Here is a 25,477-nt window from a genome sequence, read left to right on the forward strand (position 1 = left end):
AACATACAAGTTGTTCATCTCAAGTTTATCCTTTAAATAATTTTATTCTTTTTGTTGCTATTTTATGTGGGATTTTTTTGCTCAATTTCTATTATCTCCATGTATTTTTGTCAGTTTTTTCTTTATATATGTATATATTCTATATATACATATGTATATCCATGTGTTTTAATATCAGACTCACAATTTAGAATTTTTGTATATTTTTAATAACCATAATTTTTGTTCCTTTGATTCTCTATAATAATGATTTTTATCTTGAAGTCTATTTTGTCTGATAATTAAAACAGCTATCCCAGTTTAGTTTTATTTGGCTTGGCATTTGCTGATTAAATTTTTAACCTTTTTTCCCAGCTTTTTTCCTGGGTTTATATTTTATGCATATTGCTTTTTAAAAATAGCATATGGGCTGGGGATGTGGCTCAAGCGGTAGCGCGCTCACTTGGCATGCATGGGGCGCTGGGTTCGATCCTCAGCACCACATTAAGAAATAAATAAAATAAAGATGTTGTGTCCACCGGAAACTAAAAAAAATAAATATTAAAAAATTTTCTCTCTCTCTCTTTCTCTCTCTCTCTCTCTCTCAAAAAAAAAAAAAAATAGCATATGGGGCTAGGGTTGTGGCTCAGTGGTAGAGCACTTGCCTCATATGTGTGAGGCACTGGGTTCAATTCTCAGCACCACATATAAATAAATGAATAAAATAAAGATCTGTCAAAAACTAAAAAAAAATAGCATATGCCTTGATTTTTAAAAAGAGACAATCTATTCTAGCTATCTCTGTTTTTTAACAGATCCATTTAGTTCAGGTATATTTATAGTGATATTTTAATAATATCAACTTATTTTCTGACTTGTATTTGTTCTGATTTATACTCTTATTCTTCTCTGACTTTTATTTTATTTATTTAGTTTTGGTGTTGTTGGCATCAAACCTATGGACTCATGCATGTTCAGGCAAATGTTCTATCACTGAGCTGCACCCCCTACTCTAGCCCTTCTGACTTTTTTTTTGAAGGGTAATTTATTAAGTTTTAAAAATTACATCATAAGAGTATATCCTCTATTTCTGTTTGCTGTTTGTTGTTTTTTTTTTTTGGTGATACTGGGGATTGAACTCAGGACCTTGTACATGCTCAATGCACTCTCTCACAAAGCTATATCCCACCTCTAATGATTTCTTCTGTGTCTTTATTTATTTATTTGCAACACTGGGGATTTCTACTGTGCTACATCCTCTTTTTTTTTTTAATTTTAATTTTTATTCCTAAGTTGCTGAGGCTGTCTTGAACCCTCCTGCCTCAGCCTTCCCAGTGATCAGGATTACAGGAATGTGCCATTATTCCTAGTAATTTCTTTTATTTTAATGATTGCCTTAAATTTTCAGCATGTGTGGGTACATTAACAGGATCTAAAAATTAATCATTAATTCTGCTCTTCCTCTGGAGTTAGAGCATGCTTAATTAACTCCAGTTACTTGCTCCCAAATTACAAGTTATAGACAGATTTTAGTTCTATCTTGTCTTTCTCCTTCAGATGAAACTTTATTTTGATTTCCTAGAATTAGTTCCTTTTAGGTTTATCTGTTTTTCAGTATAACCCTTCCTTGCAGGTTCATTTTTTGCTTCTTGAAGCAAAATACATCCTGGAATACATCCTAAATATCCTCTCACCAAGAGTGTCTTAGTAAAAAACTTGGTTTTCATTTGTCCAAAAATAGCTTTGATTTGTAATGATTCTTGAAGGAAAGTTAGGGGAATATAACATTCTAGGTTGGCAGTTCTTTTTTCTTAAGATTATTATTATTACTGTTAGTATTTTTTGCAGCGCTAGGGATGGACCTAGGCAAGTGTTCTTACCTCTGTGCTGTACCCCCAGTCTAGTTTTCTCTTAAAATTTTTAGAATCTCACATTTAGCCTACTGTGCTTAAGTCTGCAATGATTTTTTAGATAGCTGTTCCCCCAACTCACTCTTTGCTGGCTGCATTTAAGCCCTTTGTTGTTCTTCAATTGCTGTACTGTGTGTCTTTGTATAGATTATTTTTCTCTCTTGACTAGGATTTTTTTGTGTTTTTTGAATTTATCTCTCTTGATTTGAATTTGTTATAACTTTCTGAATTTGTTTTCTATTAGTTCTAGAAATTTCTCAGCCATTATCCTTTCTGATATTGTCTCTGTTCCATTTTTGTCTACTTTTGTCTTCTGGAATTACAGTCGTAAGTATGTCCTCATTTTGTATTCCATATATCTTAATTCTTAGTTAATACTTTTGTTCAATAAAGTATTACCTGAAATTCCTTGGAGTCTTAATTTGCTTTTTTATTTCTGCCAAATCTCACAGCTTAATTCCTCATTTTATGATTCTGGATTATGACAGGCTCTGTCAGTTGGAGTTCTTTGAGCCTTGGATGAAGGTTGTAGTCCCTCAAGTAGTATCTGCTTTTATTTATGCTGGATTGTTTCAGCTAGGTAGGTGTGCCACCTACCCATGAATAAGTTATTTTTAGTGCTTGGGATTTCTTGGAAGATGCTTACACTCTATGTTTGAATCTCAAAAATGTAGATGTCGGGTGTGAGATGACATATTGCCAGGGAACGCCCTCCACCCCAACACTTATTGCCAAGGCTGACACTTATATGTACTTCAGTCTACCTTTTCATTGGAGGTATAACCCTTTAGGGCTTTTGCAGAGATCTCAGTTCCAGTTTTCCACTTTGCTTAGGCCCAGGACCTTTCTCTTTTCCCAAGCAGTGAATGAAAAACATGTTTCGAGGTTTTTGATACAAGAAAGCTACTGCTCCAAGATTAGGCTACCTGCCTGGTTTCTCGCTCCTTGGAAATAACACTTATTTTCTTAAGAGCTTACCTTTAAAAGGATGTTTATTTGTGGTATTTTACCCAAATAAATGTCTCAGTCTATTAGGAGGGTTCCCCCCCCCCCCCCCATAATATCTCTCTCTAGTCTACCATATTGTCAGAAACTGAAGTCAGGTCTGGGGCTATAGCTCAGTGGTAGTGTGCTTGCCTAGCATGTGCAGGCACTGGGTTCAGTCCTCAGCACCAGATAAAAATAAATAAAACAAAGGTATAAAATATTAAAAAAAGTAAAGTCAGTAATTATTATTGTTATTTATTGTATTTATTGTTTTTGCAGTGCTGGGGCTTGAACCCAGGGCCTTTTTATTTTAAATTTAGTTGTAAACAGCATGCTAGACAAGCAGTCTACCATTGAGCTTCATTCCCAGTCCAGTAATGTATTTGACTTGGACAAATATATACTGATAATCTTTCTCTTCCATAATATTTCAGCTTTGAATGTTCTTTCTTCTTCATAGAGATGCTAAGTATTTAGCTAAATTTCTTCTAGTTATAGATCTTTAACATATAATTAATCTGTTGTAAAGAATCTATTTAATTATATAATTACTCAGAAGATACCAGTAGTTCAAGGGCATTACAGAAAGAGGAAACAAAGGGAAAGGGAACTTATGGGTGTGTACTTTGTATTCATGTTCTCATGTTTTTTTAATCTTTTTTTTCTTTATATCTTTATTTATTTATTTTTTTTTATGTGGTGCTGAGGATTTAACCCAGTACCTCACAAGTGTGAGGCAAGGGCTCTACCGTTGAGCTATAACCCCCGCCCCTTGTGTTCTCATTTTAATTCTTAAAACACATTTTGGAATAGAAATTATCTTAATTGTGTGAATGGGTTAAGTAAAGCTAAGTTGTTTGCTGGTTTTCTGTTTATTTATCAGTTCTTCCTAGAGACTCCAGTGGATCTAAGAAAGCCTTCTAAAGCTGTTTTATTTATTTATTCCTAGTCCTTTTTAATTTTTATTTTGAGACAGGGTCTTGGTAAATTGCTTAAGGTCTCACTAAGTTGCTGAGGCTAGCTTTGAACTTTTGATTCTCCTGCCTCAGTCTCCTGAGTCGCTGGGATTACAGGCATGCATCACCATGTTTAGCTAAAACTGTTATTATTTTTCTAAAAATTAAGCTATCAGTGGACAACCTTATTGAATTTTCACAAAGCCTGAATATTTGGCAAAATAAAAAGCATGTTATCTAAAGGACTTAAGAAATGTTAAAATATGATATATTTTCAATTGTATGAGGATTTAAACTCATGTTCTATAAAGATCAAAATAACTTTTTATTTTAAATTTAGTTGTAAACAGTGTCTTATTTTGGTTTCTAAAATGATCTATAAGAGATCCTCATATTTGCCTCTGGGTTGAATCCCCAAAGCATTAGGACCAAAGTCCTAATGGTGTTTTCTATGTTATCCAGTGCATTAGACAATGCATCATCCCATTTCCCTCCTGGTAGCAACTCCTCTACTCCCTCCTGCTGTCCCTGTCTTCTTTGCTCTATCTTTCAGATTCTTTGTAGGTTAATTGCAACTGTGTCTTCATGGAGATCTCTTCACCGTCAGCCTGGAAATTCCCTTCATCTCTCTTCTACCAGATCTTAATTTTTCATTCATTTTGGTAAATTATATCTTCCAGTAGCATCTTGAGGAAGGGTATATAGAGTCAGTTTTTTGAGACATCTTGCTTTGGTTATTTATTACTTTATAATAAATTACTCCAAAACTGTTTTAGTGGCTTAAAACAATAATAAACATTTTTAATTTTAGTCTTCATGGCCAGAGGAATTTGAAACCAATTTAGACGGGCAGTTTTAAATTTTTTTTTTTAGTTGTAGATGGACACAATATCTTTATTTTTATTTGTTTATTTTTATGTGGTGCTGAGGATCGAACCTCACACATGCGAGGCAAGCACTCTACCGCTGAGCCACAACCCTAGCCCCTAGATGGGCAGTCTTGTTCAGGGCATTGCAAGAAGTTGGAGTGAAGGTGACCTGTTGACAGGAATGCAGTTATCTGATAGCTTGACTGGAGGCTGGAAGATCTCCTTCTGAGGTGACTTACTCCCAAGGCGAGCCAGTTGTAGATTCTTGGTTGGGAGTCTTAGTTCTCCCCACATGCTCCTGTCCACAGGTGTTTGAGTGTCCTGATGGCTGAGTTCTTTAAGACTGAGTGATCCAAGAGAGCAAAACAGAAGTAACAGTGTTTTCTTATGAGCTAGATTTCTGTCACATCCTCCTCTTTAAAAAAGTGACTTACTAATTTCTGCTCACATTCAAGGAGAGAGCAATTAGTCTGCCCACCCCCCTTTTTTTTGTCTACTGTCTTAAGTTAGGAGTATCAAAGAATTATTTACAACTTCTACACTTTTCTTGTTCAAAAACATCTTTAACTCTTACAGTTAAGGTTATGGAATTCTAGACATTCTAGTATGGAATCTGTGTTTTTTCAGTTGTTTTTTTTTTTTATTATCAAAAAATTGAACCAAGGGACACTTACTTAACCACTGAGTCACAGCGCTAGCCTTTAAAAAAATACTTTATTTAGAGGCAGGGTCTTGCAGAGCTGCTTAGGGTCTCACTGAGTTGCTGAGGCTGGCTTTGAACTTGTGATCCTCCTGTCTCAGCCTCCTGAGCCACTGGAATTACAGGCACATGCCACTGTGCCTGGCTGGCTCCTTGGAATTTTGAAGGCATGAATGTTTATCATTTTGATTCCTGATCCTGACCTGTTTTAGTTGTTTAACACGTTTAACATTTTCTCTTTGTCCTTGGTGTTGAGAAACACCAAGATGATGTACCTTAGTGTGGGTCTTTTTTTCATTCATTTTGCTGGATTCTTAGAGGATTATTTTATTTGTTAGTACGGGTATTGAACCCAGAGGGTCTCTACCCCAACTCCTTTATTTTGGAAAAAAGTCTCCATGAGTAGCCTAGGCTGGCCTTGAACTTATGATGCTCCTATCTCAGCTTCCTGTCATTGGGGTATGCCATTGCACCTGGCCTTAGTCCATTTTTAAAAATCTATAATATAAAGCAAAGATTTACTAGTTATTTCTCAGGATATAGTAACTCATTTTTTCCATTTTCATTAACTTTCCAGATGATTTGAAAAATCATCTTTATCATTTCCCCACAACCAGGGTCTGTTTCTAAGTTTTAAAATTCTAATCTGTATATTTTAATAATTTCAATGCATTATACTTTAAATAAATGTAGGTTTTTAATATGTGTCACTCTCTGATAATGCTAGTCCTTAAAAATCTCCCAGGCTCCAATCCTGAAGGAAGTTGAAAACTGAGGTATCTCAAGTTGGGGCAACCACCAAAGGGGAGTTGATTCAGAACACAACTTACTGTGAGGATAGTACAAAAATGGAACCTTGGGGCCACTCTCTTGGGGTTCTTTAAAGTTGCACTGAGGAGAGCAGCATAGGTGTCAGTCTGAGAAAGGGCTGGTGATCAGGTTCTAAGTGTGAAAAGTGGAGTGATGTAGGATATTGAATTCAAATATGTACGTGTAAATAGTTTTTTTTTTCCTTGTTGTTTTATTTGTGGTGCTGGGGATTGAACCCAGGGTCTTGTGCATGTTAGGCAAACACTGTGCCACTGAGCTACCTTTTCAGCCCAGTAAATAGTATTTTTAAATGATTAAATTACCCATTGAATATAGAATCCTCTATAGGCACCAAAACAAGGGAGTTTGGTATTCCTTTCTTTTCTAGATATCCTCTAGTTGTTCTATTCTGACTTTCTTTCCTCTTTAGGGAGCCTTTTGAAAGTCCTACAAGGTGGAAAAGTATTTTCTAAAAGAATAGGAGAGAAACAAGAAAGGGAATGGATTCAAGGAACTTCTGTCTGTACCTTTAATAACTTTATTAATGCTTTCAAAGCTTTAAACATTTCAGTCTCATTGTGGCTTTTTAAAAATTATTATAAAGAATGATTAATGTACTTATTATAGAAGTTGTGCCCAGCCTAGGAAGGGAAGAGAATACACAAGTAAAACATTCATTTTTTTTTTTTAAAAAAACAATGCCCTTATATTTATTTATTTATTTTTATGTGGTGTGGAGGATCTAACCCAGTGCCTCACCCACACTAGGCGAGTACTCTACCACTGAGTCACAACTCCAGCCCCCAAAGGTTCATATTTTTTAAAAAGCAGAAGGCTTATCCCTCCAGTTTTGTGTTTAGAATCATTTTGGTTAGGGAAACTATATCTATTTATAGCTGCTATAGTGTCTTGACCATGGAGGGGGCCTACTGTTTTTTTACTCTGATAAATAGCACTTCCTAGTTCTTATAGCACATTGTATATAAGGCTGGAATATTTCAAAAGACTTTACCAAAATGAGTACAAGCAAAGGGAAGTATAGAAAGCAACATGCAATATTTTTTTCATATGACACATGATATCTAGTTCTAGTCTTTTTCAGCTTTGCTTTCTTTTTAGCTCTTGGTTTGCCTCTTATTGACAAAAACCATCTTTTCCCTATCATGTAGGACAACGTTTGGGCATGTATAGACTGTAAATTATTTCAAACTCAAAAACAAGGTAGGAGACATGCTTACTACCTAAGTGTAACTTAATGTCTTCAATAAAAAGTTCAATTTAACTATATCACAGAAGCTTCCACAAGGCTATCTAGCTATATCCCAATAGCCTAGTATCCTTCCTAGAGATAAGCATGTGGTGGGTGGGTTGGGAAACTGTCAAAAGGTTTTTATATAGTGGATCTGTGCAATATGTGTGCATTTTATAGCTTTTATAATAAAGGCTATAATGTTATATAATCAAAACCAATGGATTGGACCTTATAGACCTGGGTTTTAATCTGATATGCCAGTAAATAGCCTTGTCTATCTTTGCAGGTTAATCTGTCTATGGTTTTATAGAGAGATTTGGATATAATTAGTATATAATTTTGACTTAATTGAATGATTTAAATGGTTATATTAAAATTTTACTTAAATCTTTCTCTTTATGATATATTGGGCTATTTAATATAACACTGTAACAATAAAGGCCCAGTTATCATCCTGTTAGAAAATATGATCCATTTTATAATGATATACTTAAAATGTCAGGTTCTCCACTATGGTGACAGGTGAGACCTACTTATATTTAATATGAGGCCATGAGAGCTTGGTGTGAGTTTTTTTTAAATAAAGTAAATATTTACCTCTTTATCACATACTAATTTAGATATTCTTAAGGAGAATATAATTTCATGTAGTTAAATCTATATTTAGATTCTATTTTCTCATTTTATTTCTTTCATCTATGTGACATTTCTTCTTTAAAATTTTCAAGTAGAACCAAAGTCAAACAAACAATCATGAATAAATTATTTGTTCTTAAGTGAAATAGAACAACATTTTCATTCTACTTAAGTATAATCTATTTTTTCAGAGTGAAAAGCTTTTGTTATACGATACAGTCCAGAGTGAGCTGGAGGAGAAGATAAGAAGGCTTGAGGAGGACAGGCACAGCATTGACATTACCTCAGGTGATGGGAGTGACATGATGGTGATGTTTGTGACACCAAACCTTCTGTAGTATTTCATAATATCTTTGTCTTCTGCTATTAACTTGATGTAAACAGAATGTCCCAAGAGGAGGGAAAAAAGGGTGATTTCTAAAGAATTTTATATGATTATGATTATAACTTTGATTTGAACTTACTCTTTAGAAATATGTAAAAAAAAATAGAGCACATGAAAAGAAATGCTGACAGACTGAAGTATGACAAGAACCCACTGTAAGAATGGAACCGTGGTACTATTCTTATATATCGTAGACAGTTACCGTTTATGTTCTTCACTCTAAATTTTGAAAGACTGTCATGTGGGACAAGAAATACAAATCTTTTCTCTTTGGCATCAAACTATGATGAGTGGAGAAATGTTACAGGGAGGTTGATTTTTGTCTCAGGAAAAAGAAACATGTATTTTTAATTAGATCAGTCCAGTATGAAATTGGCCATTTCTGGGGCATTATAGAAAGATTTTCTATATTGTGTGGAAGATTTATGTTTTAGTCAGCTTTTGCATTGATATGACCAAAATACCTGACGAGAGCAGCTTAGAGGAGGAAAAGTTTATTTGGGGCTAGTGGTTTCAGAGCTCTTAGTCCATAGACGGCTGATTTATTGTTCTGGGCCTAAGGTGAGGTAGCACATTATGGGGGAGGGCCTAGTAGAGAAAAGCTGCTTAGCTTATGGCGGGGTCAGGAAGGAGAGATAGTGAGTGGGAAAGTGGTCACAGGGAAGATGCACCCTTCTAGGGTACACTACAGTCACTTACCTCCTCTAGCTATGCCTCCCCTGCCTACCGTTACCACCAAGTAAGTCCATGCAGTCTAGGATGGACTGCTGAGATTACAGCTCTCAGGACTGAATAATTTTACTTCTGAATATTTTTGCATGAATAGGAGCTTTTTGGGGGATACCTCGTATCCAAATCATAACATTCTGTCCCTAACCCCCAAAAGCTCAAGTAAATATCACAATGCAAAATGCATTTAGTCTATCTTCAAGAGTCCCATAGTTTTAACATTTTCAGCATTTCCCATAATTTCAAGTCTAAAGTCTCCTGAGATTCTAGGCAAACTCTTGGCTATGAACCTCTGTAAAGATCAAAAGCAAGTTGCATATATTCAATATACAGTGGCATAGGGTAAACACTTCCATTCCAAAAGGTAGGAATAAGGCATAAAAAGGAAGGATGGGGCCAAAGCAAGACTGAAACCCAGCCAGGCAAATAGGTCCTGTAACTTTACATACAATGTCTAGGACACTTGGCTGTTAATTGTTACTTCCAGAGGACTTGGATAGCCCTGCCCCTTTGGCCTTGCTGGTTGTTTAACACACATGGCCTCTCAGTTAGCCTGGCTGTCTCTGCAGCCAGTACCTTTTCTCAGCAGACAGTTCAGGTTACTGGCCATTTTTAATTCCTGAGATCTCCATTCCAGTTTAGGTTTCATCTTCACAGCTTCATGCACCTTTCTCTGAGGCAGCCTACAGGTACTCTGACCCTGCTACACTTTGCTTGGCTCCCCAGACCTTCCTTTGAAACCTCAGTGGAAGCCTCCATGACCCTTTAACTCAAGCATTCTGCATGCCTGCAGAACCAGCTCAACATGGTGAAACAGCTTCCTAAACCTGCCTCTGCTAGCAATGACCCCCATGATCTGTTCTGAAAAGAAATCTCCCTCCTGTACCCTGGAACCTTAATAGTGAGTGTTGTCTTGCAAATTCCTGAGATGCCCACAGAGTCCAGTGTGAATTTGGTATTTCCGGGGTATTATAGAAAGGTTTTGGGTTATGATTTCAGAGATCTTAGTTCACAGATGGCTGACTCCATTGCTCTGGGCATCGAGGGGAAAGCTGCTTAGCTCATGGTGGGGTCAGGAAGCAGAAAGAGGTGAAGGGGACACAGGAAAGGTGCACTCTTCTAGGGCACATCCAGTCACCCACCTCCTCTAGCCATGCTCTAGCTGCCTACAGTTACCACCCAGTCAGTCAGTCCATGTAGTCTAGGATGGACTAATGAGGTTACAGCTTTCACAATTGAATCATTTTACCTCTGAATATTTCTGCATTAACAGGAGCTGTTGGGGGATACCTCATATCCAAACCATAATAGTTTACTAGGTTATCCTATAATTCTTGAGTATATATTATTTTATCCATTATAAATTTTGTTTCTCTGATATAGAGTAGCCATGTTGGAAGCAGATATCCTGAAGTCTGATGTCATTGCTCCCTTACCAACTAGTTGGGTGGCCATGGACAGTTATTTGGCTTTTCTAAACCAGTCTCTGAGTCTATTAAAGTGAAATAGTAAGAGTACCTACCTTAGAGGTAGCTTTGAAGATTAGGCAAAACAATGCATATAATATATATTTGATAAAGTACTTGACATATGCTCTTTAATTATTAGTCACTAAGTGCCAAATTGATTTTCACTTTAATAAAAGCAGAGGACAATTCATAAATATATAGATGCTTATGAGTTATATGCAGTCTTATGTATATAAATTTTGTATATATTTTATATGTAGATAAATAGCAACCATGAAAGTATAGTCCTTTTTTCTCATGTGGTCGCTAGAAGTCAGCTAATACTTAATTTTTATTTGATTGCCAGAGTTGTGGAATGATGAACTTCAGTCAAGAAAAAAGAGAAAGGATCCTTTCAGTCCTGACAAAAAGAAGCCAGTTGTTGTCTCAGATATCCTTTTCTAAATTTTCTGGACTTTTTTTCTTTGATGTACATTTTTGATTTGTGTAATACTTTTATAATTTTTGACTAGTACACATTAACTTTATTTAAATGGTCCTGTAATAAACAGAGGTGATTTATAAACCAGTTGAAGGTAGAAGATATAATTTAGATTTAAATGGACATGGGAGAAGATATTTACTCCCCATCTCAACTGTGAAAAATAATGTGGTTTTACAGTTCATCAGGGCTTTGATGTGAAACAGTTGTTTAGTATATAGCATGATTAATTCTGTGTACTTTTAAAAAATGTTTTATTGTTTCCCAAATTGAAATTTCCCTAAATAATAACTAATATATACATCAGTCTTGCCATTTCCTATGATACTTTCCCCCAACCCCTGTCTTTTTTCCCCTCTACCTTAAAAACAGTGATTGGTTGGTGCTGTATTTTACAATCAATGATAGCCTAGGATTAAGGGTATATGCTTATGGCATTAAAAGTACTAGAATATATTAATTCTTTTTTTTTTTTTTAGAATATATTAATTCTAATACTAAGATTTTTAAAGTAATTTGAAGTCATAATTCATAATGCCAAAGAATTATGTCCATAAATCATTGTTTCATTCTCTGAAAAATAGGAACCTTGAAATTAGAATTAAAAATGTGATATTCTTACAGCTAAATTAACCTTGACTTTTGAACGTCCATATATAGTTTATATGCTACAAGATCTTGATATTCTTGAAGACTGGACAACAATTAGGAAGGTATGATTAAAGAATGATGGAACACAAGTATATTTTTGTAGACTACTTTTTAAAATTTTATGTTTTTTTACTAATATATAAAAATAGAATTATTATAAATGTGCTTTGCTTTGGCAATATTTTCTCTAAGGCAAGTAACACTATTTCAAATAATAGTGGGCTACAAAAGTATTTTAAGAATTAGAAACATGTCAGCAGTTTGTAATTTTTCCATAATATGTGACTAATAATTTATGCAAGAGTATAGAAAAGCATTTATTTAGTTTACCCAATAATAATAATAATATCATTGTTCTATGCATAGTGCTTAACTTGGTCCTGGCTCATAGAAGACACCCAATATTTGTTGAATGAACAAAAGTGAACATTTGAACCGTTATATAATTATATGTCCATCATCCTGTCATTAAATAGTCAAGAATTATAGACATTTCTGTGCTTGTTTAAAAGTGAAGCTTTATTTTCTTTTTAAAGTTTTACATTTTTAAAAACTGTTTAGTTGAGAGTTAGAAATTATTTCAGGTATTGATAATATCTCTAGGAAAAATTGTTATCCTTTGTGTATAACAAAGGATAACAATCATCTTAGACATTAAGAATTTATTAGAGCAGCTAGTAGTTATATTTTACTGTATTTATTATTGAGCCAATCAGTAGTGTTGTTTATATGAAATAGATATCAAAATGTGTTTTCAATCTCAACTCAAGTCAACTTCTCCCCCCCCACCTTTTTTTTTTTTAAATTAAGGCAATGGCTACACTGGGTCCACACAGAGTGAAAACAGAACGTAAGTCATGAGTTGAGAAGACTTGTTGAATCACGGATGTTAAATCATCTGCATACTATATAACTCCCCCATCAGTGGTTTCATTTTATCAACAAACACTATACAGATGCAGTATATTTCTTCTTTCTGTGTTCACTATTTGCTAAAAAGGAATCAGTAATTAAAAGAGTATTTATTTTGTATTTTTTAATGGACTAGTGATTTTTTTAGGGGAGATGTTTGGCATTTGTAGATTGACTTCAGGGATTCTGTGGATCCTCTGAAGTTGAGGACAGAGTTTCTTATGTGTGTGTTTTCTCTAGGGAGGGAGAGATTAGAATGCTGACCAGCAGAGTCCATCCAAGAAATTTATCGTCCACCAAGATTTACACATTTTTGATATGCCTTAGTAAAATTTACATCAAATTACATTTTCTTGATTTTTTTTTTTGGCACTACTTGGGAGGGCCATTCTACCACCGAACTATACCCCTAGCCTTTTATATTTTTTGAGACAGAGTCTCACTAAATTGCTCAGGCTAGCCTCGAACTTGCAATATTCCTGCCTCAGCCTTCCAAATAGCTGGGACTACAGGCCTGATTCACTGTGCTTGACTTCTTGACTTGTTTTTAAAATCACTACCAGCATTTCAATGGGCATTAGTGTCTAGGATAACTTTCTCTATTTTTGCCTTTTTTCATAGAGGGAAGATTTCCTTTATGGATAAAGCTAGGTTTTTAAAAACATGTTTCAAATATTAGGGAAAGGTCTTTCTAATCACATTCTAACAGATAATCTATTAAGAGATTGATTTCCATTTTATCTTTAATCCAAGGAATTCTCTAAAATTTATTTCATGTCAAGAAATTGCAGTAGTGTTATACTGAAGTACTACCCTTAGGAATTAACTGGAATGGCAACTTCCTAAATCTCTAGAGCAATAGTTCTTAACATTTTGGGGTCTCCCCTAACCCCTGTTATCTTCGTTATTGCATCCCATTTGTTTTCTTGATAGCACTTATCTCAGTTTGTACTTTTAAATTAATTGTTTACTTGTCGTCTTCTGACTGAATTATAAGCTCCATGAAGTCTATCACCTTGTCTCTTTTTGTCACCATTTTTCCCCCAGCACTGTTCATTTTGAATAGGAAGTGCTCAGACATTTATTGAATGAATGAATTAACAAAAGAATGCATACTTACTGAACACCTTCTATATAACAGGAACCATTTTAGTTTATGTGTATACAATGGGAAAAAGGGATAGATCTTTTTGAACCTCTTTAGGGAAGGTGGAATAATATATATGTAGATAAGCAATTAAGATAGTTCCAAATGTTAATTGTTATGAAGGAAATATAAAGTTGTGATTATAATTAGCTAAGGATTGGGTAGAGTGGTTAGGGAAGACCTCTCTGAGGAAGTGACATTTGAATGATGAAGAGGTGCCTTCTTCATGTGCTTTTTACCATGTGCTTCTATAAGGAACATTTTTTCCCCCCTTGCATTGAGTTTATCTGACTAATGCCAAACCATTTATGGGGTTTTAAAATAGAAGTTCTACTTTAATCATTTTTAGAATTAAAATTCTTAGGAAACTCTTGAATATATATTAAAGTCTGCTTTTTTGAAAGGGTCACATCATATGCCTTTCAAAGGAGAAAACATAAAAAGTACAATTTTCAGTGGAAATATGGCAGTTATTTTTAGTACTATTTAAAACTGGCAGTTACTACTTAAACTAGTAATTGGTAATGCACCTACTTCCCTCTTAAGGCACATATCTAATTGATGGTTTATTGTTCACTGTTTAACTTATTTATATTAAAAACAGTGAATTTATGAAAAAATGTAAGAAATCAAATTATCTTGTTTCTATTAGATTTTAGGTTTGTAACTAGAAATACTTTTAGTGTTTTTTCATATGTGTATGCATGGATTGGTGTTAGCTTTTAATGTCCTGACCCTTTTGTTCTTCTGACAATGTCTTATTAATATAACAGTTTTTGAACTGATCCCTTTAGCACCTGTGAAACTGGAAAAACATCTGCACAGTGCTAGATCTGAAGAGGGAAGACTATATTATGATGGTGAATGGTACATACGTGGACAGACAATATGTATTGATAAAAAAGATGAATGTCCTACGAGGTAAGTGGCTTTTATCATTGTAATATTGCTTAGTATATTTTTTAAAGTACCATTGTCAATAAATATTCACAGCCTCCATAGGGTATTTATAATGTGTCATTAGTTGGGTGTGGATCGTTTTTTCACTTGACATATGATTTGATCACATGAGTTTACACAAGAGTACATATTAAGTTCATGAATACAAGCATTAATACAAGTGGAAGTATTGGAATTATTTATCCAGGTAAGTAATTCTGTTTGTTAATTCTTACACTAGGTTAATTGTTATGATCATAATATAATGACCTTTAACCAAAATAAATTTTTATAATAATAAAATAAATAAAATAAATTTTTATAAATTTTTGGTGGACCTATTGTGTTAGTCAGCTCTTTGTCGCTGTGACCAAAACACCTGACAAGAACAACTGAGAGGAGGACAAGTGTAATTTGGGCTCACAGTTTCAGAGGTTCAGTACACAGTGGCTAACTACCATTAAGCATTTTTCCAGTTGTATGAACACAATTGAGTATGTTTACACAACTTAGATAATACAGGTCAGTCGCTTAAGTGGCCTCGATGCAATCAAGACAGGTGGTATACATGAGATGTCTGAGGCTCCTGCCATGTAACACAGCATGCTGTTTTACAGTAGCCTTTTTTTAAAAAAAAATTTAAATAAGTAGAAAGAGTATACTCTAAAATTATGATAAAAGTATAATATAGTAAATGTATAAACCAGTAACAAAGTCATTTATTATCAAGTATTATGTATTATACATAGTTATGCTATATTTTTATATGACTGGCAGCTGAGTAGGGTTTTTTATGTCAGCATTACCACAAACAGGTAAGTGATACATCATGCTCTGTTTTGACAGATATGACCATCAGAGGATAAGAATTTTTCAGCTTCATTATATTATAATCTTATTGGAACCACTGTTATATATGAGGTCCATATTGACTGAAGTGTCATGAAGGGCATGACTGTAGATCTAATAGTAAAATTTACCAATTCTTATTAAGAAAAGAAAGATTATTATCTATTGAGTGTTACTGAATGTGATATTCTTTTTTTTTTTTTTAATGTCTTTTTTAAAAAATGTGTATTTTTTAGGGGTTGGAGATGTGGCTCAAGCGGTCGCGTTCTCGCCTGGCATGCATGCGGTTCGATCCTTAGCACCACATACAAACAAAGATGTTGTGTCTGCTGAAAACTAAAAAAAAAATAAAAATAATAAAATAAAATTTAAAAATGTGTATTTTTTAGTTGTAGTTGGACACAATATCTTTATTTTACTTATTTATTTTTATGTGGTGCTGAGGATTGAACCTAAGGCCTCGCATGTGCTAGGTTAGCTCTCTATCGCTGAGCCACACCCCAAGCCCCTGAATGTGATATTCTTGACTGCATGTCCTGTTGATAGGACAGTTAATAATCTGAGGAAAGAAGGCATATTGTAATTCATTCATTCTTTCTTCTTTTTTTTTAGTGCCGTAATTACAACAATTAACCATGATGAAGTTTGGTTTAAGAGGCCTGATGGAAGCAAATCTAAGCTTTACATTTCCCAGCTACAGAAAGGAAAATATTCAATTAAACATTCGTAATCATGATTTAAGTGTTATCTAAATCTACCTTATTAGTGTTACCAACTGTGATTTGCCAAGGGAGTAAAAAAATGTATTCAATAACTTAATATTCTCATCAAATCCTGAGAGAATGTGTATTTGTAGGTAGTACTCTAAGTAGATCTCCTATTGATATGTTATTAAAAGAAATACTAATAACAATTTAATCATGATCAGTACATTTATATTATGTACAATGACCAATAAGTGTATATGGTAGGGATTTCTTTTTAATAATTTTTTGTTTTTTTAAAAAATTATGCAAATCTGCCTCATCTTTAGTGAACTATGGCTACATTTATCTGCAGTTTTAAAATTTTCCATATCTTTGTCACTCATCATGTTTGTAAATAAGACTGATAAAATGTTTCCTATGAATGGTTTGTACCAGTACATTGGTGTGAAATCAGAATTGAAATTTAAACATATATATGTGAGTATGTATATATGGCATCATCAGCTTATTTAGAACTGATGGCCTTACCTTACAATCTTGTTTTACCCAAAATTAAACTATTGGGTTTGAAAGCTAAAAGGAGCACTTTTGTAGAATAGCTTTCCTTTTCCTCTTCCTTGATTGTATGGTGGTGACCTTTTTTAATGAATTATACTTAATGTCAATTAGTAAAATTAGTGTCAAGTGATAACATGTTTCTACCTGTATTTCTTGTGACCCTTTTGAGGGCAGGTGTTCATGCCTGGTATTTATGATGCAGTATGTTAGTGGTGAATAGTAACTGACAGTATTGTGGTGCTTGCTGTACATGTCTGATCTTTTGAAACAGATTTTTAGTAAGCATTTTCCAGAGGTAAAAACTAGGTCCTTATTCTAATTTTATTCATAGGGCAAAATAGGGATAATTTCCTTGAGTCTATTCCCAAATTAATATTTTTATCTTTGGCATTTTTACACTTTAGGGCCATTTGGTGCAATTTAGAGAGTGTTGGCCTCCCTTCCCTTAGCCACATTCAAAATGAACTTCCAAAGCCTCAGGAACAGTACAAAGAATTGAAACCCTCAATATGGCAGCACAGTTAGCTGTAGTATATATTTAGGGTACAACCAAATCATGTATTCCTGGTGGTCTTATGCACTTTAATTTCTGTTACAACAAGACTTAAGAGGATGAGGAAGAAATCTACATATTAACACTTAGTGCCAGAATATCTGCATGATTCCGTTTGTTTTCTTACTGTTTTACCTCTGCAAACATCCTACTTCACAGTTGCCAAATTTTAAAACATTTGACTTCTGAAATTCAGTATCAGCAAAGTTATGCTACTTTGTTTTATTTCTAATTAACCTTAGCAACTGTACATAATGTCATAATCCAGTATTTGACAGTTCTTATGTATACAATGTTTGATAAGCATTTTTAATAAGATTTGTATTTTTAAATTTAGTATATAATAAAAAGATGTGCTTGAGTGTCCTTTGCAGTGTCTTGAATTACTTCTGCACATTTAGTTCTTTTATTATTTGTAATCTGTCCACTTCTAAGAAGGATTTGAACTGTTTTAACAATTAATAAATATGGAGTGGTAGAGTGTTGCACAAGTGTTTCTGCTTTCCTAAACCACAATTAAGCCTCTTTTGGGTTCTATTTGGATGTTAAAGAAAGCTAAGTTATGCTTAATTAAAAATATTCATGCATACATATTGTACTTTAATAAAAATGTACTGTTGAAATTATAAATTATAAATAGAAACTATTTAAAAACTATGATTTAGTATATTTATTTTCAAAACTTTAATATTTATGTCATATATACTATTCTACCTTAACATAAGATTCAGGAAAGTATATGCTCATCTTTGATTAAAATACTAAAAAATGTATTTTGCTTTTGGCAATTTCCTCTTAGTCTTCTGGTCAGAAGTTTAATTTAGGAAAATTGTTAGAAATTCTGAAATGTCTTGTAGCAGCAGCAGCCTGCTACTGTTTATGATCTGATTCTGTCTTAGAATCAAATGCTGGAACTTTCCTGGCAAAGCTTCTAGTTTTTCATGTTCAGTCCACCTTTTCCTCCCATTTCTCTTAAAAAAAAAAATTATCCCAATTATCACTAATCTAATTCATCAACTAATAATTAACAAATGGTAATGTCAAACCCCTCACTGATACCTGTTTTCGTTGTTCACGTTGGTGTACTGGGTACTGAATACATTTCATTGCAGTCTTCTTCATGTAAAAGTTGTTTTGACATACATGTTTGAATGAATACATTAGTTAGGATTTATGTTGTCTCTTGCCAAATTGGAATGTAAACTATTTTATTTGCTAAATATGAGGTGATCTAAAATACTAGAAAAAAAAAAGTAAAGAACATGACAGCTCAGAATGGGGTTAGAGAAAATGCATCTCTCTTACATTTTCTTTGTGGGTGAACTTCAGAAATTTTGTTGGTACAGTAGGGGTATTTGTGGGCCAGAGTTATGTCATCTGACAGCATCTTTGAGTTCTTTTTAGACCATATACCTTATCACTCTGGCCAGTTTATTGGACCACTTTGGCCGCTAATTGATGGGCAGCCAGTGATAATACCTACTTGTGATTTAAGTGCACGTACCAGGAACTGTCTATAAACTTAAAGTTGTTATTTAACATTTTTTCATGTTTAAAATGAAATGAATATAAATGTAAGAATTCTGGCATGTTTACTGTTTACATATTAGTGATATATTAGGACCTTCTGGTCATATTTTTTTCTTAGCTTAGAAAACTAAAATTTGTAAGTCTAAAAATTCTTTTTTTTTTAGTCTAGAAATTCTTTGCTCCTAAAGTTGAAGCTAGTGTAGTCTCTTTTGAGACATTTTATTAAAGGAAGGTCAAAAGAAGATGTTATATAGTGTTAGTATCTAGAGTCATTTTCTCTCTCCTGTTTCCCTGTATAGGTTTGAGGTGGGTGACCTTGTCCTGGAGAGAGAAGTTCTATCCTTCTATCCAGAAGGAGGTTATATGGTACCATCTCATCTCTGTTAGTAAAGATCACAGATTATGTTGGGGTTGTTAGCCCTAGAACTGATTTTTTTTTCCTTCTTTTTCAACTGGACTTAATTCCTTTTGCAGCGCTCTGGTTCTTCTTCCTCAGGAAATGTTTCTTTCCTGATCTGACCTAATGGATGGTCCTAATGAGAACATCCATTTCTCTAATGCCCCAACATTCTTGGTTCCAGTTGCCTGCTCAGGTGTTCATATTACTCATGTTCCCTCAATTAGAACCCTTCCCTGGAATTTCTTTTGTTTTTTTAAATATTTATTTTTAAGTTTTAGGTGGACACAATATCTTTATTTTACATTTATGTGGTGCTTAGGATCGAACCCAGTGCCTCGTGCATGCTAGGCAAGCACTCTACAACTAAGCCACAACTCCAGCCCTGGAATTTCTAAAACTGTAACTGTGAAAGGGAATCAGTCTCACTTTGATGTGAAACTGGGGTAATCAAACTTGGAAACTATGCAGAGTTATGTTTCTTGTCATGTGGTGAGATAAAGAAATGAGAGATGGATAGTTCCTTAGTGTTTAATTTCCTGATATTAGCTGACCTCTAATCCAGCTACATGATAATCTTCTTCATGTTACATGGGTCTTCTAATAAATTCCTTTTTCCAAATTATTTTGAGCTGGTCTCATTCTTTTGTAATGTTTATGATAAATACTAGTGTTTCATATTCTGTTGAATTTCACCTTGAAAATAATGATTATGGTTTGGATTTTAAATGTCCCCTAAAGACTCATATGTTAAAGGCTTGGTCACCAGTCTGGGGCTATTGAGAAGTAAGGCCTAGTGGGAGAAAGTTAGGTCATTGGGAAGGGAACCCTAGTCCCACTCTCCCTCTCTCTCTCTCTGTTTCCCTACCACCATGAGGTGAGTACTTTTCCTCTGCCACGAACTTCACCTAAGATGTTCTGCCCCACTAGAGGCCCAAACCACCACGAACTGAAAATTCCAAAACCATGAGCCAAAATAAAAATTTTCCTCATGAACTATATATATCAGGTATTTTGTTAAAACAGCAGGAACCTGAATAACAAAAACTTTTATAATTTCACTGCAAGTTCAAGAATAAAACATATTCATAGAATTGAAAATTTACATGTGAAAAGCAGTCAGACTGTGATACTAGGAACTGCCTAGCACTCACAACTAGGCCTTCCTTGGTCTTCCCTTGTGAACATCAACAATTGTATGGAATATCAACATCAAACAAGGCCATTCTGTGACCATGATAAATTGAGACAGTAAAGATCCCTGTCATACTCCTCAAATCTTGTCTAACTAGAGACAAAAACAAGGTCAATCTGCAAATCACAAAAATACTAAGTATTCCCCTATGCTGGCTTCTGTGAATGACAGCTCCTTCTTTGCTAATTACAACTTTAGCCTCACTTCATTCCTCCTGCTTTATAAATAAGATTTAAGATGCCCAATGGTAGTATTACCCCCACTCCCTGACAGTGTTTTATCCATGGTCTTGAAGCAAAGCCCATTTCCTTAAACTACTCAAAATCTTCTAATTCAAGCTCAAATTCCATAGGTCCTCTCTGATACCTTTTTACTCAGACACCCACAGTTCCCTATGGTGTACTTTCCTCCTTAATGCAATGAGCAAGAAACCCAACTTGTTCAACACAGATATGTTCCTGGTCATCTTTAGCTGGAGGGCACTGCCATATGGAACATTTAAAGCAGTTTTGCTTTAAGGATTTTCATTAAATATAGCCTAGAAATGCTGTAGTACATTTTGGGCAGTGTTCTTTGGGCTTCCAGGATATACTATTAACCAGGGGATGTCTCCTGAAAATAAAAAAGTTGTAGTCTCAATGCATTTTGATTAAAACCTGAAGGTGGCAGTAAATTCCTACAAGACTTAAGTGCTTAGTTTAGAATTTGTACTTTTTTCCTAATTATTTGAAATTACATAATGAGGCTGTTGTTGTATTTAATCCTATTGCATACTAATTAAGGGATATTAGGAAGAAGATAAAGTTCTAAACAAGGATTATGTTTTTATTACTGTTTGCTAACTGAAAAGAATTTGCCATGAAAAAGGCTTAGGGACATTGCAACTGATTATATGCTTTAGAGTTACTATAGAAACAAGCACGAGATTAAAAGGAAACAACTTTTAATATAGATCAAAGTACTCTGAAGGGATGTGGAAATAATATACAGTTTACATTTGTCTATTAAATCAATAACCATGTTGTAAGCTTTTGCCTCACAGTTTTCTGATTGCACCTCAAAATTTTTAAAATGAAAATTTTTATGGTTATGTTTTTACCTAATTACCTATTTAGAATTTCTAGAATATTATTTATCACAAATAGTCTACTTAATAATATGGAAAACTTACAGATTGCAAATTTATAAATATTAATTCATGCTGGAAAATTAAATTCTTCATTTTTTTTACATCAAGATCTAGAACTAGATTGTTTATAGTTTTTTTTTTTTTTTAATTGGGGGATAAACATTGTCATTGGCCCATTGAGTTATACCAGTGTAGGGAAATTTTGGTGACTTCAACATATAGACACAAGATTATTAGAACTTTGAAAATTAGGAAGCATAGGATTTCTATAATTTTTTGAGTCAAATTTTAAGCAGGTATGTATGTGTTATTGTATAAATACATAAAGTAGCTAATTAAAAAAATTTTTTAGCTGTAGTTGGACACAATATCTTTATTTATTTTTATGTGGTGCTAAGGATCGAACCCAGTGCCTCACACATGTGAGGTGGGCACTCTACCAATTAGCTACAGCCCCAGCCCAAGTAGCTAATTTTATTGAGAGAGATAAACAATATTGAAACTTTAAATAACTTTCTGTGACTATGTTCACAGAGGAATAAATGTGCAGTTTAGAAATTATTAATTTGAATGATCTAACTTTTCTACATTTCTTTTCTCTCCACTTAATGTTATTTAGTTCTCTTTTAAGTCCAACTTCAAAATAAAATACATTAATCCATAAGATAAAATTAATTTTAATAAGATATAAATACTTTTAATAATTCTATAAATTTATTTTTATTTTATAGTCATCTTTTTAGTTAGAAATTTTTATTTTATTTATTATTAGAGCTTTATAGTAGCTGGTTCATCTCAAAAAATTCATACATGCATGGAAATTGATTTCAATTCAAGATCCCCGCATTTTCTCTCTTCCTCCTCCTTCCTCTACTAGATTTCCTTTCACTTGTCTATTAATTTGTATTTGATTGGTTCTTTATGTAATCTTATCCTTCCCTCCTCTTTTCTGTAGAATTTTTTTAATAATGATTGAAAGAGGACAGTTATAGATTTATTTGGTTTTGACCAGGAAAACGCATGTTTGTGCCGGGCTTGGTGGCACACACCTGTAATCCCAGCGGCTCAGGAGGCTGAAACAGGAGGATCGAGAGTTCTTCAAAGCCAGCTACAGCAAAAGCAAGGCACTAAGCAACTCAGTGAGACCCTGTCTGTAATACAGTACAAAATTGGGCTAGGGATGTGGCTCAGTGGTTGAGCGTCCCTGAGTTCAATCCCTGTTACCCGACCCCAGACATCCAAACAAAACAAAAACAAACCTATTTGTGATACATAGGGTTTTTTTATTATTATTATTATTTTAGTTGTAGATGAACACAATATTTTTGTTTATTTTTATGTGGTGCTGGGGATCAAACCCAGGGTCTCATGCATGCAAGGCAAGTGCTCTACCACTTAGCTACAACCCCAGCCCAATACATAATTTCTAAAATGGTTTAAAAATTTTTTTTTGTAGTTTTAGATGGACAGCATGCCTTTATTTTGTTTATTTTTATGTGGTGCTAAGGGTTGAACCCAGTGCCTCACACATGCTAACCAAATGCTCTGTCACTGAGCTAGAGCTTCAGCTCCTAAAATGGCTATTTTTAATGTAATAGTTCTTCTCAACAATTAAAAATTACTAGTGCATTTCATTTTCAAATAGTATATAGATTTGTGCGTAATATTTGAAAATTGATAGCACATAATGTCTTTTAACTGGATTCTGTGAAATTTAGATCTATCTGAACTTACGGGATTTGAATTTATTTCTGTTAGTCGGAGAACATGATAGTAAATAAAAACACAACCCCCATGTATAAACACCAGCTTGAAGCTTGGTTAAGTACCAATGAAGTCTGCATTATTTTGTTCATTACTGAGGAGTGGTAGTTAACACTGGCTGCCGGCAGAGGGCACTTTGAGGTTTTTATATTTTAGAATTCCACGAAGTTGGTTTTCTAGGTGTATAGACTATTTGTCGTCAAACTGTTTCCAAAGAGTAAAGACATTTTTTAACATTTCTTGATCCCCAGTGTCTTCCAGTCTCAATTTACTAACTCCTGGACTTTTCATGATGGTCCTGTTTAGTCCTGCTATCATTATAACTGATATATATGAGATCCTGTCTTCCTTCTTTTTTTTTTTGTGGTACTGGGGGGTTGAACTCAAAGATATTTTACCACTGAACTACATCCCTAGCCCTTTTTACTTGGGACAGGGTCTTTCTTTTGTTGTTGTTCTTTCTAGATATACATGACAGTAGAGTGAATTTTGACTTAGTGTACATACATGGAGTATAACTTGTTCTAATTAGGATCCTATTCTTATGATTGTACATGATGTAGAGTTACCCTGGTCATGTATTCATACACCATGATAGGAAAGTTATGTCCAATTAATTCTACTGTCTTTCCTATTCCCATTCCCCACTTCATTCCCCTTTGTCTAATACAATTAACTTCTATTCTTCCCTCTCCACTCTCCCTTGTTGTGGGTTAGCATCTACATATCAGAGAGAACATAATTTCATTCTTCTTTATGGCTAAGTAATATTCCATTGTGTATATATACCACAATTTCTTTATACATTCATCTCTTGATTCCATAGCTTGGCTATTGTGAACTGAGCTGCTATAAACATTGATGTGACTACATTGAGACAGAGTCTTGCTAAGCTTCCAGGCTGGCCTCAAACTTGGGTTCCTCTGGCCTCAATCTCCTAAGTTGCTCCACCATGCATGGTTTAAACATGGTCCTTTTGATTTTATTTATTCATAACATAGTAAATTTAAAGGAAATTATCTTTCAATTCAAGAACTAGAAAATTTCTAATAACTTATTCTAATCCCTCCTCCTTCCCTTGCTCTCTCTTTTTCATTGTCAATCTTCTCTCTCTCTCTCTCTCTCTCAACAATTAGCAGAAGAGGCCTTATTTCTACTTTGACTTGCCAATGCTGTAGCCATGGTGGCCAGTGGCCTTGGTGTGCTGGCCCAGACAAGATGTCTCTAGAAGTTGCACAGCTCTTTTTGGGCTGGACTCTTCAGTTGTTCCAGGTTTTCATGGAGCATGTGTTTTCCACCCTTTACATCCTTCTGTTTGTTCAAGCACCATTCTAGGCTATTGTACTGGTGTCCGATTCTGCATACTGGTGATTATGCTTTCTATCTTGTCCTTGGTGAGTTCTCCTGCCCTCTCAGGTCTGCTTTCCTTAATAACACATAAACATATCTTTGTTCCACATGCTTTGTGACAGTGATGGCAAAGACTCCTTCCTTCCCTCTGGCCATTTATGTTAGTGTTGACTACTTGAAAAATGTGTTGGAATATCTCAGGGATCACTAGAGACATGATGGAGGCATCAGTGGTGGTGTGTAGGCCTCATGTGGAAGAGTTCTGCTTTTATTTTTCTTTCCATTCTGTCCATCCCACACCTGCCTTTTACCAGGAGGAAACCATTCAACAAATTTTGTTTCTTCTTCTTCTTCTTTTTTTTTTTTTTTTTAAAAAAAGCTTGTATGCACATTCACATAATCACTACATACACACATATACACACACATTTGTATTTATCTATATATAATATACACATACACATATATGTATTTACATATACATGTTTTATACCTCTTTATACCCATGTATGTATACTTTTTTGTTTTCAAAGTTTCAAAAAAATAGTTTTATAGTCTAAGACTTACTTTCTTACCCTTCTACATTAGCACTAAGATTAATACATATTGTTGCATGTAGCTATAGTTAATTGT

The 25,477-nt window shown here is 34.2% G+C and overlaps 1 protein-coding gene across 2 annotated transcripts in view; it reads left to right on the forward strand.

The window, feature by feature from the left end:
* Brms1l (BRMS1 like transcriptional repressor) overlaps positions 1 to 18,084 on the forward strand; it is a 33,801-nt gene extending 15,717 nt beyond the window's left edge. Inside the window, exons 5-10 of one of the 2 annotated variants that reach the window (XM_071607834.1) lie at positions 8,291 to 8,387; positions 11,029 to 11,112; positions 11,812 to 11,876; positions 12,625 to 12,664; positions 14,647 to 14,794; positions 16,274 to 18,084. In XM_071607834.1, coding sequence (XP_071463935.1) covers positions 8,291 to 8,387; positions 11,029 to 11,112; positions 11,812 to 11,876; positions 12,625 to 12,664; positions 14,647 to 14,794; positions 16,274 to 16,391 — 552 coding nt within the window. In that variant the 3' untranslated portion in view covers positions 16,392 to 18,084. The remainder of the gene's footprint in view (positions 1 to 8,290; positions 8,388 to 11,028; positions 11,113 to 11,811; positions 11,877 to 12,624; positions 12,665 to 14,646; positions 14,795 to 16,273) is intronic. The other variant, XM_027929528.3, reaches the window with a different exon arrangement.
* The last annotated feature ends 7,393 nt before the right edge of the window (positions 18,085 to 25,477 follow it).

The sequence above is a fragment of the Marmota flaviventris genome, chromosome 2, assembly GCF_047511675.1.
Source record: "Marmota flaviventris isolate mMarFla1 chromosome 2, mMarFla1.hap1, whole genome shotgun sequence".
NCBI classification, from domain to species: Eukaryota; Metazoa; Chordata; class Mammalia; order Rodentia; family Sciuridae; genus Marmota; species Marmota flaviventris.